The 18,271-nt window shown below is 28.9% G+C and overlaps 1 protein-coding gene across 1 annotated transcript; it reads left to right on the forward strand.

The window, feature by feature from the left end:
- The first annotated feature begins 14,257 nt into the window (after positions 1-14,257).
- Positions 14,258-18,179, forward strand: LOC130967611 (OPA3-like protein). Its single transcript, XM_057892548.1, has 4 exons — positions 14,258-14,679; positions 14,823-14,957; positions 17,059-17,145; positions 17,640-18,179. The coding sequence occupies exons 1-4, from the start codon at positions 14,548-14,550 to the stop codon at positions 17,802-17,804; spliced, it is 519 nt and encodes a 172-aa protein (XP_057748531.1). The 5' UTR covers positions 14,258-14,547; the 3' UTR covers positions 17,805-18,179.
- The last annotated feature ends 92 nt before the right edge of the window (positions 18,180-18,271 follow it).

Below are 18,271 nucleotides of genomic sequence, written 5' to 3' on the forward strand. Positions count from 1 at the left end.
TTTTCATATACTCATTCTATTATATTATTCTTTTAATAATTTATTAATTGTTGTTACTCTAAGTTATTCTTATCGCCTAATGTTCCAGTTCGATTGTCTTTTACCACAATCGTTTACAATGCATCACATCCATGAAATACCTCATCGAGTTATCTTCACTGATTCAGGTTCAAACTACATGGATGTAAGCGTTCAAAGAATGGACAATAATCTCTACTTTACCGAAAGATGGTTGGATCTACTCACCTATGATGACCAATCTAATGGAATGTGGTTAAAGTTAGCTTTCTTGGGAGGAGCTCAATTTTTGATTGAGGAATTGCATCCACGGAATTTTATAAGGCAAGTTCAAGTTCCATCTCCTCCATACTTTTTACGTCTGCCCGAAAATCTTCAAAGTGGAGCACATGATGAGATTGAATTCTCTCAGTTTAAGTTCAATTTTGCTAAATTCGTGACAAACTCGAATATGCAATTTCAACGATTGGTAATATATTTAAATTTTCTTATTTTAAGTTGTTCATTATTAGAATAATTTTATAACATATTGTGATTTTTTTTCAGAAATTACCGGCTTTCTTTTGCATGCATGCAATGCCATTGAGAGGAATAAGGGTTAGTTTGGTTTCTCGATGTGGCAATTCTATACCTTGCCGCATTGCATGAATAGTGGATGATGAAGTTTATTTAACAAGAGGATGGTTTGAATTTGCACGAATTCTAAATATTGATATTTACGATGTTATTTCAGTTGGTTATCGTTACGAGAATGACTCTATATTATACGTGACTAAGAACTAGAATAGATTCAATATTGTTTAAGTAATTTTGTTTTAATATTAGTATTTGATTAAATTATAATTAAAAAATTTTAAATTATTGCCTCAATTTATATATTATGATTATTTTTCGTGGATGTACTATTTTTAAATAATTTAATAATTAATAAAATGAAGTGATGCCAGATATATTATTTAAGTTTATTTTTATCTTTTATTTCTTTATTTGTATTTTCATTATATTTGACAAAAAATCTTTACCTAAACATATAGTTTTTGTTGACCTAAGTACAATTTAGTTGCCAATAAAAATCGATTTTATTTATAAAAATAATGAAACATGTATCTTTTAATATTATATTAATATAGTAAGTAGACATTATGATATAATAATATCTTTAATTGTATTATAATTAGCTCATAAATAATGTATGATTATATTATTTTAGGAAACTTTTTTCATTATAATTATATCAAATCAATATTTAATTACGATAAAATATGTTAATTATAATTATATCATAAAATTATAATAATTACGATAGTTATGTTATATTTTAATCATTTATGTAAGTAAATAAATTAGAAAACAATCAAATCAAATCATGACGGTAAATAAATAATATAGAATAATATTATACATTTAATTAATTGCATTATAATTAGCTCATGAATAATGTATGATTATATTATTTTAGAAAAATATTTTTATTATCATTATATCAAATTAATATTTAATATATTATTTAAATCTATTTTTTATAATAATAATATTATATATATTATATATCACTTTTTTAAACTCATTCTTACAAATATTGGCATATAATTAATATAGATAACATATATACTTAATAAATATCTTTATTAAATTAATTATAACGATTAATACAAAATAATCTCATAAGTATAATCTAATTATAGCAAAAATTTTCATAAAAATAATTGATTACTAATTTGAATATAATTGATATAGTTAAATTGATATAACCGATAAGATTGAGAATATGTAGCAATTATAGCAATTATTATATCAATTATAATAATAATTCACGTGACTTCATATATAGTAATTTTTGAATTATAATTGTCACATAATTATACTTGAATATTATTTAATTTTAGATGTTTTATAGGTAATATTCATTATCACATGAATTATCATCATTTCTCAATAATAATAATAATAATAATAATAATAATAATAATAATAATAATAATTAATATAATTGATATAGTTCTAATTCTCATTTGTATGTAATAATTTTATTAGTATGTATTCGCAGTTTTAATCAATATATAACAATAATAATATTATATGGACATAAAATTAATTAGTTAACAAATCGAATTTAGCTTATAGATTTTTATTTTCTACTCAAATTTTTAATCATTAGTGATTTTATTTTTTATATATACAGTAAATTTTGACTATAAAAAAAATTAGTTTTGATTATTTCCTATTTTATTTATTTACCATCATAATTAAATTTGATATAATTATAATAATATAAAGCTGCTTCATATATAGCAATAATATTATAAAAAATATTATTGCACGATTGTAGAATAAAAAAAATCATATATATAAAACGAAATAATTATAACAAAAAAATTAATACATACATGTGATTTAAATGTTTTTAATAGCTGGTAATATGGAGTTTAACAAAATATAATTCATATATTTTTTTATTTATGTATATGTATATAATTATATATATATATATAATTATTTAACAAAATTAATATATACGTATATATAAATAAAAAAATTATTATAATTTCTGAAAATTATATATGAATTTTTTTCTCAAATAAATTTATTTTAATTATATTACAATTAGCTCATAAATAATGCATGATTATATTAATTTAAAAAAATATCTTCATTATAATTATATCAAATTAATATTTAATGCGTTATTAAACTACTTATAAATCATCGATATTTTTAATCATTCTAATTATATCAATTGATATAGTTCTAATTCTCATCCAAGTGCAATAATTTTATTAGGAGATAATTGATGCACACATTAATAGTGACCCATTTAATTTGATATCAATTAGTGGATAACAATAAAGTCTATACGGTACATGCATTATATTTTAAAAAGGTAAAATATATTTTAAAAAATTATAGTATTAATAATCAATTATGATTAATATCAATATCAATAATTAATTTTTATAATTATTTTTTGTACTACTAAAGGTTACATATAGTGTTTTTTTTTTTGTAGAATAAAAAAGGTTGTGATTCATAACATTTTTGTAAAGTTATATAGTATGGACACAAGATTAATTAGATAACAAATTGAATTTTAATTAATATGTTTTATTTTCTGCTCATATTTTTCCATTAATTATTTTACTTTTTATATTTACAGTAATATTGAATGTAAAAAAAAAATAATATTGAATGTTATCTATTTTATTTATTTAGATTCATAATTAAATTTGATATAATTATAGCAAGTATCTAGGATTAATAATAACATGATAGTATAATTTTAAGTTGTATAACATAATAAAAAAATGTAGCAATTTATGTATGCTTCCTATATAGCAATAATATTATATATATTTATATATATTTATATCCTCTTTTAGCTCTTTCTTAAAAATATTGGCATATAATTAATGTCGATAACATATATATTGAGTAAGTATCTCCATTGAAAATATTTGTTAACTATTACCGTGTATAATTAGTGTGTGTATATATATATAAGGATTAATAGTGAATTGTTATAATTATTTATCATCTAAAAAATTCGTACCTCAGACATGGAACTTCTTCTGTTTATTATTTTTCATACCTAAAGGATACTAACTACAATTCTATCAACAGTATTAGCTATGATAGATTATGTAATGAAAAAGTTTGAAAAATAAAGGCAATAATTATAAGGTTATGAAAAGTCTTATCCAAATTTGACAAGAACAACACGACTTACATAGAAATGGTTCTTATGGATGATAAGGTAAGTTTATTATTTTCCATGATTCTTTCAAGCGATGCTAGGTCCATTTTATAAATATTTTTTGTTTATATTTTAAGTCTATTTGATAAATAAACCCTTGCACGAATTAAAGATAGTGCGATTTTATAGATTTATAAGTGCATGCTAATAGCCTTTATATTTAATTTGTTTTAGAGTGTGATAATAGCCAATATGTTTGTGGGTAGATTTAACTATTACTATATTATTTATGATCACATTCAGTATATATGTCTGATTTATTAAAAAAAGTAGATTATTAAAATCGATTAATAACTATTTTAGAGTTAATCCAATTAATACTAAATTAAAAAAAAAACAAACAAACAATCCATAACATATTAATTTTTTATTAATTAAATTATTATAATTTAAATTAATTTTAAAAAATAATTTAAAATTATAATTTCAATCTTATAACGTGCATGGCACGGATAATTACACTTGTTGTATCTTAAACACGAGAGAGAGAAAGAGGGGAAGAGAGGGAAGAAGGGAGAGAGAGAGAGAGAGAAAAGAGAGCGAAAGAGTAAAAAATATTTGATCTTGTATATATAAATAGACGGTTTGAGAAAAATAAACTAATTAAATTAATTCATATATTTCATTATCATATTTATTATTTATTAAATAATTTAATATTTACTCCAATCAAATTAAATAATTAATATAATTAACCAAATTAATTAATTAATATAAATAATTATAATTAATCAATTCATATAAATTATAATAAATGGTGAGATTTGAATGTCTAATCAAATTAATTAATTGATATAACTAATTAATTATAATTAATTTGCTTTAACGAATTAAATGAAATAAATAAGGAAACACCTCAAGAGTATGTCACATCAATTTCATCATTAAATGCAAAAATTTAATTTTTATATAATAGAATAAATAAAATAGATAGATAATAAACATATTTTCTTAAATTAGTATAATTATGTATTATTCATTAAATATTACTTGTAATATTATAATATAATTATAATAAAGATATTTTTTAAAATAAAATTATTTAGAAAAATATAAATTGGTTATTAATAACTGGTGCCATAATCATATAATTATCATATTATTATTATTATTATTATTATTATTATTATTATTATTATTATTAAAATAATTAAAAATATTTTCGATTGATATGTAGTTTAATAATGCATTAAATATTGATTTTATATAACTATAATAAAGATATTTTTCTAAATTAGTATAATTATGCATTATTACTTAAATGTTAATTATAGTATAATTATAATAAAAATATTTTTATAAAATAAACTTAGAGAGAAAATAGTGTATTCATTTTGGCGGAAAAATAAATTCACGAAGAATCGACACCTCACTTCCATTAACTAGGAAAAAACCCAATTTTATTATATTAAGTAGATTATTATTATTATTATTATTATTATTATTATTATTATTATTATTATTATTATTATTATTATTATTAAAAGTATTTTCAATTGATAATTGTTAAGTAGTTTAATAATGCATTAAATATTGATTTGATATAATTATAATAAAAAATATGTTTTTAAATTAGTATAATTATGTATTATTTATTAAATATCAATTATAATATAATTATAATAAATATATTTTTTATAAAATAATTTATTTAGAATAGAGAATAGAAAAGTTTATTTTGGAGAGAAAACGGAGTCACGAGAGATCGACACCTTATCTTTATTAAGTGAAAAAAACCCAATTTTAGTATATTAAGTAGATTTTGTAAAAGTAATTATATAACAATTTATAAGTTATTGATACACGATGTTATAGAATATATTTTTAAATAATTTATCTTTCACAAGTTTTTACTGAATTTGATCTAAAACTACACACATGTATATGTATATAGATATAGTAAGAATTTAAAATTTTCGGTAGATATAATAATTTTTCATTTCTGTTGTGTTTGTGCCGTTCGTCATAAAAAATATCATGGCTATTATAGTCATATAAAAATAATTGTATTAATGTAATGCAAATATATTTTATATGATATCTTTATTATTATTTTTTTCATTTTTTTAAAATTCTATGTTTTTTGATGTGTCTCATAACATCATGACAACAAAGTAAAAATTACGAAGTACCAATCAAAAAAGTATCTTACCTTCTTAATAATTGACAGTCCGTTTTACATAATAATAATAATAATAATCCATTATATATATCTAATTTTGAAGCAAAAAATTACCACATGACATCTCTTTAGTATATCTAAATTAGAAATGTTTCTCACTTTTTTATTCCAACTAATACCTTCTGGCTTTTTTATTCCAATTGCAAATTTTTAATTGCAAATCTATTATCTATCATTTATCATTTATCTATCATATATTATATTTTTAATTTTACAACTAAAATGTGTCATATGTAATTTTTTCATTACAATTGGAATAAAATTTTTCCCTCTAAAATTAAAGAATTTTCCTTTTCTCCTTACTAATTTTACAACCAAAATGTGCCACATAGTAATTGAAATTAAATATTTTCCTCCAAAATTAAAAATTTTTTTTCTCTTTCTTACTAATTTTACAACCAAAATGTGCCACATGTCTCTCCCTCATTGCAATTGAAATCACTTATTTTTCTTCTTTTATTTTTTTCTCTCTTCTCACTCTCTTAATTTCTCCGCACTTTCTACTCTCCCCAACACACACACATATATATAAAATGAAGAAGAAAAAGACATAAGCAACACTGTGTGTTATTATCGATCTATTATCTTTTTTTTTATTTTTTAAAATTTTATTTATATTAAAACTTATTATATGAATTATTTTCTAAGCAATAGAAGAAGGATGTAGTGGATGTCAAAAGGGTGAAAAATCGGATCATATCTATTAAATTTGTGGTGGAAGGAGGTACTTTTTATGTGATTAGCGCTTGTGTACCGCAAATGGGTTCGGACGAACAACACAAGATAAAATTTTGGGAGGATCTAGAGAGTTTGATCTAAGACATATCTTCGAGAAATAAGATTTTTTTAAGAGGAGATTTAAATAGTCATGTTGGAAGAGAAGTGACAAGGTGTAAAAGTATTCACGGAGGCCATGATTTCGGGGTGGTCAATACCAAGGGTAAAATTATTTTGGACTTTTCCACAATTTTTGACCTTCTCATCGCAAATATATGTTTTAAAAAAAGAGATGAACATCTTATAGACATAGGAGTTGCATGACAAACTCTCAAATTGACTTTTTCTTATTGAGGAGAGTCGACCAGAAATTTTGCATTAATTGTAAAATTATTTCAGAAGAGAGTTTAACAACACAACATAGGATACTCGTCATGAATTTTCGCATTGAGTAAAGTTGAGAAAAAGATATCATACAAAGAACCCAAGGATGAGGTGGTGGCGGATGAAAGGTGAGGAATAAAGAAGTTTCCTAAAACAGGTAGGAGAAGAGGCCAAGTGGGAAAGGGATGGAAGCACGGAGAAGATGCGGAGGGAGATGGCAGAAGTTATTAGAAGAACAACAAAAGAAAGTTTTGCTGAATCTAGAGGGATAGGATCAAGAGACAAGGAATTTTGATGGTGGAATGCTAGTGTACAAAAAAAGATAAAAGTAAAAAGAGAGTGCTTTAAAGAGTGGTCTTTGTGCCGCAGTGCAGATAATTGAAAAAAATATAAGGCGGCTAAAAGAGAGACAAAAGTGATTGTAAGTGAAGTAAGAATAAGAGCATATGAGGGTCTCTATCAGTCTTTATACACAACGGAAGGAGAAAAAGGTATATATAGAATTGCAAAGAGCCGTGAAAGAAGAACGAGAGACTTGGATCAGGTTTAGTGCACAAAGGATAAAGACGGAGAGGTTTTGGCTCAAGATGAGAAGATTAATGAAAGGTGGAAGCACTACTTCTATGAGTTATTTATTGAAGGACAAAAGACTCTTCCGAACCTTGGTTAGTTATGCACGAGAAAAAAAAGATCAAAATTTTTACTATTATCGAAGGATTCGAGACTTCGAGGTAAAAGAGACTCTAAAGTGGATGAAAAATGGCAGGGCAGTAGGACCCGATAATATTCTGATTGAAGTTTGAAAGAGTCTTGGAGAGAAAGACATCAGTTGGTCAACCAAGCTTTTTAATGAGATTTTAAGGTCAAACAAGATGCCAGATGAGTGGAGAAAGAGCATATTGGTACCTATCTACAAGAATAAGGGGGGATATATAAAGTTGCGAAAACTATAGAGAGATTAAGCTCATAAGTCATACCATGAAGTTATAAGAAAGGGTGATAGAACGGAGGCTGAGACAAGAGATACAAGTAACAAAGAACCAATTTGATTTTATTCCAGGCAGATCCACCATTGGAGCTACATACCTGTTAAGAAGGATGATGGAGAGATATCATAGTAATAAAAAGAATCTACATATGGTGTTTATTGATTTAGAAAAAGCGTATGATAGGGTGTTAAGAGAGGTCTTATGGAAGGTTTTGGAAAGAAAGAGAGTAAAGATCACATATATCCATGTAATTAAAAACATGTATGATGGGGCTACAACTAGTGTAAAGACTTAAGGTAGTGTGACAGAGGAATTTTCTATTGGTATAGGATTACACCAGGGATCATCCTTAAGTCTATACCTTTTCACATTAGTCTTAGAAGTACTCACAAAACATATCCAAGACCCTGTGCTATGATGCATGTTTTTTTTCCAATGATATCGTCCTTATGGAAGAGTCAAGGAAAGACCTAAATAAGAAGTTAGATTTATGAAGAGAAGCTCTAGTATGGTTTGCGCATAAGCTGTAGTAAGACAGAATATATAAAATGTAAGTTCGGCTGTCGAAGAAAAAACCCTAATATAGAGGTGAAGATTGGAGAAAATATCCTATGAAAAGTTAAAAGTTTTAAATATTTTGAGTGCATCATACAGGATAATGGAAAGATTAAATAGAATGTAAATTATAGGATCGAAGCAGGTTGGTAAAAATGGCAGAATGCATCTGGTTTTATATGTGACAAAAAAGTGTCTTTAAAACTTAAAGGTAAATTCTATTGCACTACTATCAGACTGTCTATGTTTTATGGTACAGAGTGTTGGGTGGCCAAAGAAGAGCACGAACATAAGCTAAGTGTGGTAAAGATAAAGATATTAAGATGGAAGAGTGGTCATACGCGATTGGATATAGAATAAGGATCAAAGATATAAAAGAGAGAATTGGAGTAGCACCTATTGTAGAAAAGATGGTAGAATCGCGTCTCAAGTGGTTTGGACATATGAGAAAAAGACTGACAGAGCACTCGATCAGGAGGGTGGATGAAATGAAAAATGGACAAAAAGTGAAAGACAGAAGACCTAAAAGACCATCCATGAGGTAGTCAAATGAGATCTACATATAAAGGTCTTTCTGTAGACATGATACATGATAGAGTTCAATAACATCGTTTGATCCATGTATCCGACTCCACCTAATGGAACAAGACTTTGTTGCTATTGTATAGTTGCTAAAAATAATTTCAACTGTATATTATAATTAGTAAAAATTAATATCTATATTATTATCTTATTTTTATATAAAAAGAAAATAAAATTAAATATATTATGTTGAATATTTATTGAAAAAAAAAAGTTACATTTCTCTCCATCTTTTATGAATTTTGTCTTTAAAATTTACTGACTTGTTTGATAAAATATTTTTATCTCATTTTTTAATTTTTATGTTTCTTCTTCTTTTATTAACTCTTTTCATACCACTTTTAAAATATTTTTTTCTTAAATTTTTAACAAATCTATCAATAATTTCTATCAGTATAGTTTTACATGTCAAAGCATTTTTTATTTGCATTGTATCATATTTTATGACATGTAATTGATCAAAATAATACTTTTCGACTTAGGAAATATGGAAGACATTGTGAAAATTTGAAAGATTTAAAGAAAGTGCAATTTGGTAAGCAACGGGTCCAATCCTCTTAAGAATTTAGAATAGACCAATAAACTTGAGATTTGATTTTTTAGATTTTAGGATTCTACCAATACTAGTAGTAGGAGTGACTTTAAGAAAAACATTATCTCTTTTTTTAAACTTTAAAAGCCTTCTTCTTTTATTAGTATAACTTTTTTGTCTACTTTGAGCTGCGAGCATCTTTTTTTTATTAACCTAATCTTTTGTGGTTTGTTGTACAATATTAGGTTCTAATAAACTTTTTCACCAACCTCAACCAACATAAAGGTGATCGACACTTTCTACTATATAGAGATTTAAAAGGAGACATTCCAATGTTGAAATGATAGTTTTGTTGTAGACAAACTCTATCAAAGGAAGATAGCATCTCAACTTCTTTGTAACTCAAGTATACAAGTATTAAACATGTCTTCTAAAATTTAGATTGTCTTCTCAGTCTGACCATTGTATATGGGTAATAAGCTGTATTAAAATGAAATTTAGTACCTAAGGCATCTTGTAAAGCCACCCAAAACTTAAATGTCAATCTAGAATCTCTGTCAAATACAATATTCCTCAGTACTCTATGTAACCTTACAATCTTTTGGATATAAAATTGAGCTGATCTATACAGTGGCCAGCTTGTTGGTAGAATATGTGTAAATTTGATCAACCTATCTTCTATTACGGATGCAACATTATAGCCTGAAGATGTTTAAGGTAATCCTATAACAAAGTCTATGGATATATTATCTCGTTTCTATTCTGAAATCTCTAGAGGGTGAAATAATTCTACATACTTTTGGTGTTCTATCTTAACCCTTTAAAAAGTGAGACACTTAAAGACAAACCCAGCTATATTTTTTTAATTTTCATTCCTTTCGATTATAATGTTCTACAATAACAATATCATGTTGTTGAATACTATTGCTATGATGTTCTCCTTCTCATTCTCTTACAAATTTTCAAAGCACATCAATTGGAGAAATCAGTACAAAAACAAAGAATAACAACAAATAAGCTAAATATTCATAATCATAAATGATATAAACCAAGAGTTATTATTATTATCCACTTACATTGAGAATTTCACCAACATTGAAACCAGAAACTTTGACAGACCCAATATAAAAGGACTTGTTCGGAATTTTCAATACAAACAAATTTGAAACACCCTTTTTAGCATACTTCAAAGTTCAAAGAAGTGTATAAATTTAAACAAAAAATGTATAAAAAATGTAATTTGTGCTACTGAAAGATGAGAAATGATGAAAAACAATTTTATCATACCACCATCAACAATTCAGAATCAGAAAACATCAGCAACTAAAATTAACAACTCAGAATCAGAAAAACCAGCATAAACAACTCAGAATTAACATAAACAAATCAGAATTAGAAAAATTCTAGCATTAACAATGTTCATCAACAACGCAGAATTAAAAAAAAAAATCAACGATAAGCAACTCAAAAATCAGAATAAATAAAATTAACAAAATAACTAAAAATAAATTGAGGCAGTAGTACTTACCGGTGGCGAGGGAGGAAGAAAGGTGACGGCCGGCGAATACTCCACAGCCGAGTAGAGAGAGACGTCGCATTAAGAGAGCGAGAGAGAGAGAGAGCTCGGAGCCTTGAAGAGAGAGAGAGAACTCAAAGAGAGAGTTGGGCACCAACAGATCGAGCAGAGATGACGGAGAAGCCTTTCACAGCGGCCTCGCCAACAGTTCCGAGCAAGCACTTGACGTCGATGAAGAGAGGATCGAGAAGCGAGCAGACCTTCCACGAGCGACGACGGCACCCAAGTCTTCTCTGCCGGCGCGACAACACTGTCTATCGGAAGAAAAGAGCTCGGTGATAGGATGTTGCTAGGTTCCTACCGTCGTTAGGGTTTGGATTTGCCCTGTGTGTGTGTGTGAGAGAGAGAGAGAGAGAGAGGGGCATGGGTGGGTGAAGGCCTGAGGGGTTCTGAACTTCTGAATTTTTTTAACATATATATACACACCACTGAACCGAAAAAAAAATCAGACGGTTCTAATAGTTTATCAGTTAACTATCAGTTTGACCGGTTTTTAAGTCAATTTTTTGTTAGACGGTTCTTTACATCAACCGAATCGGATAGATGGCCGATTTTCAGTTAATCCAGTAAAACTGACTGATTTTCAGTTAATCCAGTATAATTGGTTGGTCCAGTTCGATTTTCAAAACAATGCTTACACTCACTTTTTGAATGGGAATTACGGAAAGCCATACATGTTTCAAAAAGGAGAGGCAGAGGCCATACAATTTTTTTTAAGGGGGGAGCCACTCTTTTATTTTTTTATTATTTTTGTAAAAAAATTTTTTGGTGGCGGTGGGGGGACTGCCTCCCCTCCATAATAGGTAGCTTCATCCTTGCACTTATTCATAGATATTATAGAATTAATTTTTTTTAATTGTGAACTATTAAGATGTTAATTTCAAATGTGAAACAGTTTAATTTGAAATGTAGAAATTAAATTCTTTAATTTTTAAAAAATACAAAAATTAAATCTTTTAATTTCTATGATATAAAAGTTGGACTCTCTAATTTTTAAAATTAAACCCTTTAATTTCTGTTTAGAAAAGTAAAAAAATTACAATTAAAAAAATATAAAAAATTACAAGATTGAGATATATCACCTATCTCACTTTCATGAAAAAATTAGACATCACTTTAAGACTCATTTTTTTTAATATAAAGAATATGTTGGTGTTTTGAATAAAAATAGACATTTTTAGTATATTTGTATGTTGGTGGACGTGTCAGATATGCAGTATCAACACGCGGGGGACGTGCTGACGCAGCACGTGGAGGGGGTGTTGTTGATGTGGCAATGTGTGATTCGAAGTGCCCACCCCGTGTTGCTGTAGGCATAGTAGATAAAATCTCGATTTAACTCTTAAAATCTTCTGATATTACGATTTTAAATGAGTCTATCAATTTTACAAAATTTTTACTAAGTCTGACGATTTTATGATTTAAATCTTGTTAAGATTTTACGTTTTACGTTCTTAATTTACTTTTTCAATTTTACGTAAAATCTAGATTCTCTCTACCTTGGCTGCAGGCTCCTTGAAAACACGAAGAAACCTTGCATTCGGAGGCAACATGTCCACCGTATCTTTGCAGGGCACTACCACGCGTTTGAGCTAGGACTGGCAATGGGTAGGGTAAACCCTACCCTAACCCTATCCGTGAGTTGAAAATTTCATTAAAACTCTACCTTATCCTACCTGCAGGTTGAGAATCTTTCAACCCTAACGCTATCCGCACCCTAAAGTTCTAAACCCTACCCTACGCGCAGAAATATCAATTTTTTTCAAAGCAAATATAAAATTCAATCATTCCAAATTTCATACATATTAAAAAATAAAAAATAAAAAAAACTAATGCTCTAAATTATTAAATTAGCTAACTAGTTTAGTGGTTACTCACTTATTGTAAGTCATTACATGAGTGAAGTTGTGAGTTTAACTCTCACCTCCTTCAATATATACTTAATTTTTATAAAATATGTGTTATATATGAGGTACGCTATAAACCCGTACCCTACCCTGTCTGCAGACATTCCCGGACCGATCTCTACCCTACCTACAGCGGGTCGGTTAGCTTACCCTACCCGAACGGGTTGGACTAAGTTAGGTACCCACGGATAGCGTATGTATTGCCAACTCTAGTCTGAGCTCGCCACATCACCACGCTCCCTACGTCTTGCCGGGAAACTGTTACGCCGCTGACGTGCTCTATCACCACGCCTTCCTCGTGTTGAACCTATACCTACAAACCTGCAAAACACCATTATCTCCAATATTAGGAGTGTTTAAATTCAAACCGATTCAAATTAAACCGCTCATTCAATCCAACCCAAACCAAAAATCGATTAAAACCGCACTAATTCGGATTTGATTGGATTTTATTTTTTGCAAACCGCTGGATTGGATCGGATTTCGGATCTATTTTTCATAACCGATCCAATCCAATCCAAATTGCACAATGTGCTATAATATTATTATTTTATTATTATATTTATAATTATACTTATAATATGTTCAATTTGTTATACATTTTTCTATTATCCATGTATTATTATTATTTAATAAATATTTTATGTTCAAAATATTATTTATTTATTTATTTTAACTAACCTATAATTTTATTTCTATTGTTATGTTATCGTTAGCTTTTTAAGATATTGTTAAGATTTGTTATGTCATTGTTGGTTATTTAAAATTTGATGTTGAAACTTGTTATATGTATTTAATATTTTTATTTAAAAAACCGCAAATTAAAACCAATCCAAACTGCTTGTAATCGGATTAGATCGGATCGAATTTTAAAAAAATTCATCCAATCCAAATCACACCGAACATAAATTAAGCATTCGAATAAGATGACTTTTTTCTTTAAAACCGAATTAAACCGCACTGCAAATACCCTACCCAATATTAATAAAAAACACCCATGACGGTTCCATATGAAAAATAAATTCTGGAACTACAAAATAATAAAATAAAAAGAAGAAGGAAAAAAGTCGCAGAAAAAAAGAACTCTTTTGCGGAACGCACCGTTGTCCATTCCATGTTCTTGTTGTGCAAGAAAAGATACGAAGATGCTTCCCTCATTACCCACACAATTGCTTCAATCTTCCAATTACCATAACCCACTCTTCATATTCCCAGCTTCTATTGTTGAAATTAATTAATGTTATTTTCATTTATTATAATTACTACTATTACTTTGGGGTTAGTTTTGAATTCAGTGTATTCCGAAAAGGGAAAGAATCGAGGGAGTGAGTGAGTGAGTGAGAGAGAGAGAGTCATGGTGGTGCTGCCAGTGGTGAAGCTCGGAACTCTTCTTTTGAAAACAGCGTGCAAACCCATTGCCACCAGGCTCAAGAAAGAAGCTAGCTACCACCCTCGGTTCCGTAACCTCATCATCAACATTGCGCAGGTCATCATCGTTCTCTTCCTTTCCCCATTTTCGCATCACTCACTTTGATGTGGCCGTGTTCCAGTGAATTCGGCGTTAGAACGTATTATTAGTATGATATACTATTGATGATTGTGTTTTCTGTTTTTTGTGTATTATTTCAGGTGAATCATAGGTTTACGACAACAGTGCAGAGGCGCATTTATGGTCATTCAACTGATGTTGCGATCCGGCCACTGGATGAGGAGAAAGCCGTGCAAGCCGCAGCCGATCTTCTTGGCGAGATCTTCGTCTTCTCTGTAATATGATCTTTACTTTTTCTTTGTTCATTGAAATGCCCACTACCTGTTTGTGTTTTTTACTCTGTTGATTTTGTGCTATTTGGTGCAAGTTTTGATTTATGGTTATGATTGTTGTAGTTCATGTTCAGTTCCTTTTAGAATCATTGCATGATCTAGGAATGTTATCTATGTATCAATGAGGGTTGAGGGATTGAGGATTTGAGGGTTTTCCGTCTTTTTCTTTTTGTCAGATACAAAAGTCAACCCTATGCTAGCTGAATTTTTTGGTTATGATGTTTGTTTAAAAGACACACTTATCTCCTCTCAAGTCTTGTTTGACTCTCTGCTGAAAAGTCACCACTCATTAATCTCTTATTATTTTCTTTCTTTTCTTTTCTTTTCTTAGAATTGACATTCACCTTTTTGTGATCGTTAGCTTTGATTGATTTTGTAGGGACTAGAAAGAGGGCTACTGTGAGGCATTAGCTATATTATAGACCGTTTATAGCCAGGTTCCTGTCAAAGTATGGATGGTTTATTTGTAAACATTTATCTGAACACTTGTTGCAGAGGGAACCATAATGATAAGTTCTTTTGCGCATGAACACAGAGTAGTAAAAGTGTAAAACAGGGAGGGGTTAGTTGACTGAACCAGTACTGAGAATAAGCTTAATAATTCTGAGATGAGAATGTTTTAATGAGTGGACACATAAGATAGGATTAGCAAAGAAATTTGGGTAGCATTAGTTGTGGAAAGGATGGTCAAATAATTATTAATTCGTTTGGACACGTGGTTAGAAGTGAATAGAGATCATGAAAAATTATAGACTAAACTATTAAAAAGGATCTAGATTCAAAGTGTCTTGTACTCTTGTCTATATATGTGGTTTAAGAAGATTTAAGCATTATCAATAACTGGGAATATGTCTCTTCCTTATATAACTCTTCTATCCATGATTTTATGTTCTGTGGGATTCCACTTTTGGGACACTTTTCGTAACCTAATTGGTAGAATTCTCTGTAGTGATTCTTCTACATCTCTTTGATAATGTTCTTTTGTCCTTTAACCTGATAAAAGATTGCAGTCTCTTATTCCTTTGATATGTTTAGTTGCAACTCTTACTTTTAGTTCCAAACTTATTCCTCAAATCTAAATCTTCTCACCTAGATAAACACATATGGCCATATCTGGAAAGTCCAAAGCTCCCTTTAAACTCAAATATTTTATTTGGACAAACGTCCTTAATAGAAAGTAATATCAAGACATTTACAAGTTTGAGGGACATATAAGGCTATTTCCTGTGATGTATGTGTTATGTGTGGGGTAAACTTGGAGTTAGTATCATATTTGTTTTTACATTGTCTTGTGGCTAACCTCTATAGAATGCTTTCTTTGGTATCTTTTGGCAAGTGTTGGGTGTGCCTTGCAGCATTAGATTAGTTCTTGTTGACTAGATTAGTTGTTTTGGGAGATGGAAGGAGGCTGAACCTGTGTGGCAATGTGCTATCTGGTTGGACTATGATTTCCACACTTAGATTTTTGACAAGCGAGTTTTATGAGATAGGGTTAGATGGGTGCATCTACACCAAAGCTAATGATCTTTTTAAAGGGATTTTCTCTCTCCAATAAGTGAAGAGATTGGAAATCTACACTTTATTGACAGTTTTTCTATTGTTTGTTTCTGCTCTTATAAGGAGCATCTCGGGTCCTCCCGTCTAGGAAAAAGGAAGAGAAAATAATGTAAAGCACAGCATAAGACTTTTGTACAAGTTCAGGATGAAAGGAAGTTTTATGTCAACCAAAGTTGTGGGGATTCAAGAAATGATGTGTAGGCTTTATAATTTATGAACCTGGAGTTATCTGCTTGGGTGTTACATTATGCTTAGCATGTCTCTCTGTTTTGATGACATATCTGAACTTGATTGGGTGCTTAATCCGATTCTACGATTTTATTATTATAAACAGTTTCTTCTTATTAATGGGAAGAAGTGCTTCCTATAATTTTTAGAATTGCTTGGTCTTCTCCCTGTTTCTTTGCACCCCATGTTTTCTGCCTAGTTTAATGGTTTTCCATGTAGAGTTATTGCACATCATGCATTTTAATTCTCTTCTATTTAGGTTGCTGGAGCTGCTGTAATCTTTGAGGTGCAAAGAAGCTCTAGATCAGAAGCCAGAAAGGAAGAATTACGTAGACAGGAGATAGAGGTTGTCTTTTAAACTTCCTCTCACTTGTAATTTATCCATTCAAAGAAGCAATAAAAAGCTGGTTTCTTGCAATCCATTTATTTTTGGGTAAATTACACTGGGCTATGAGATTCAATGTAATTACATTCAATCCCTCCTCTTCTTTTTAATTTTTTTTTTTCTCCCTGGTGATTGTCTAAAGTAAGGATTTCACTTTAGAGGAAGAAGTGAAGGGTTTTACCCATGGATCCATAAAATGAAAATGATTTCCATTTTTAATTTTAGTAACCCAGTGGTAAAATCCCTTACTTTTTTACATTCTAAAGTAAAATCTTCAGAAGGTTCAGATTTGACAAGTAAAAAGGGTGAGTATAATTACACTGACACTTAGGAGAGGTCAATGACCGATGTTGTGAATTAATCTGGATGCATCTTCACCCAGTTTGGTAGATGCAGTTGTAGGGGCCAGAAACATTTTAATCTCAAAGGTTGTGCTCTGGTTTTGTTACTTTCAGGCAATAAAAACAAAGAATGAAGAGTTGGCTAGAGAAGTTGAACAACTTGGACACAAGCTTGAAGAGCTAGAACATCTTGCTAGAGGACGAGGTCTTTCGGGAATTCTGCACTTCAGGAACACTCAATCCGGTGCCAGTCCAGAGAAAAAACCAAAATCCGATTGATTGTTGCTAATTTGCCAAATGCCAATAGATCTTGATGAAGTATTACTTGAATTCATTAGAGCCATTGCTCTTGAAAATTGTGTAGTTGATATTGAAAATTCGAAAATATGGAGCTTCCAAACACTGAAGAAAGACAAGGATATAAAGCAATTTTTTTAGCACAACACATTCGTACTCTTCATACAATTACAGGCGAATTCTTTAGTTTTATTTATATGTAATTTGTGTAATAATTGCGTGTCATTCTGTGAAACAAATCAGATACAAGTTATCTTCACGCTTCCTTATGTAGAGCCAATTGGTGCATATAAACATTATTGTAATAAATGTCTTCCCATATCTTTATTTTTCATTGACATTGAGATCGTGTCAACATTAGGACATAAGTTTTTATGTATAAAATGTGAGATTCAAGCTAGTTTGTCCAACATTTTATTCAATGAGGTAAAATTTATCGACAAAATGGA

The sequence above is a fragment of the Arachis stenosperma genome, chromosome 3 (assembly GCF_014773155.1).
Source record: "Arachis stenosperma cultivar V10309 chromosome 3, arast.V10309.gnm1.PFL2, whole genome shotgun sequence".
Lineage (NCBI taxonomy): Eukaryota > Viridiplantae > Streptophyta > Magnoliopsida > Fabales > Fabaceae > Arachis > Arachis stenosperma.

Coding starts and splice junctions, on each gene's coding strand:
- LOC130967611 (XM_057892548.1), top strand. CDS start 14,548: ATGGTGGTGCTGCCAGTGGTGAAGCTCGGAACTCTTCTTTTGAAAACA. Junction 14,680..14,822: donor TCATCATCAACATTGCGCAG/GTCATCATCGTT, acceptor GTATTATTTCAG/GTGAATCATAGGTTTACGAC. Junction 17,146..17,639: donor TACGTAGACAGGAGATAGAG/GTTGTCTTTTAA, acceptor TGTTACTTTCAG/GCAATAAAAACAAAGAATGA.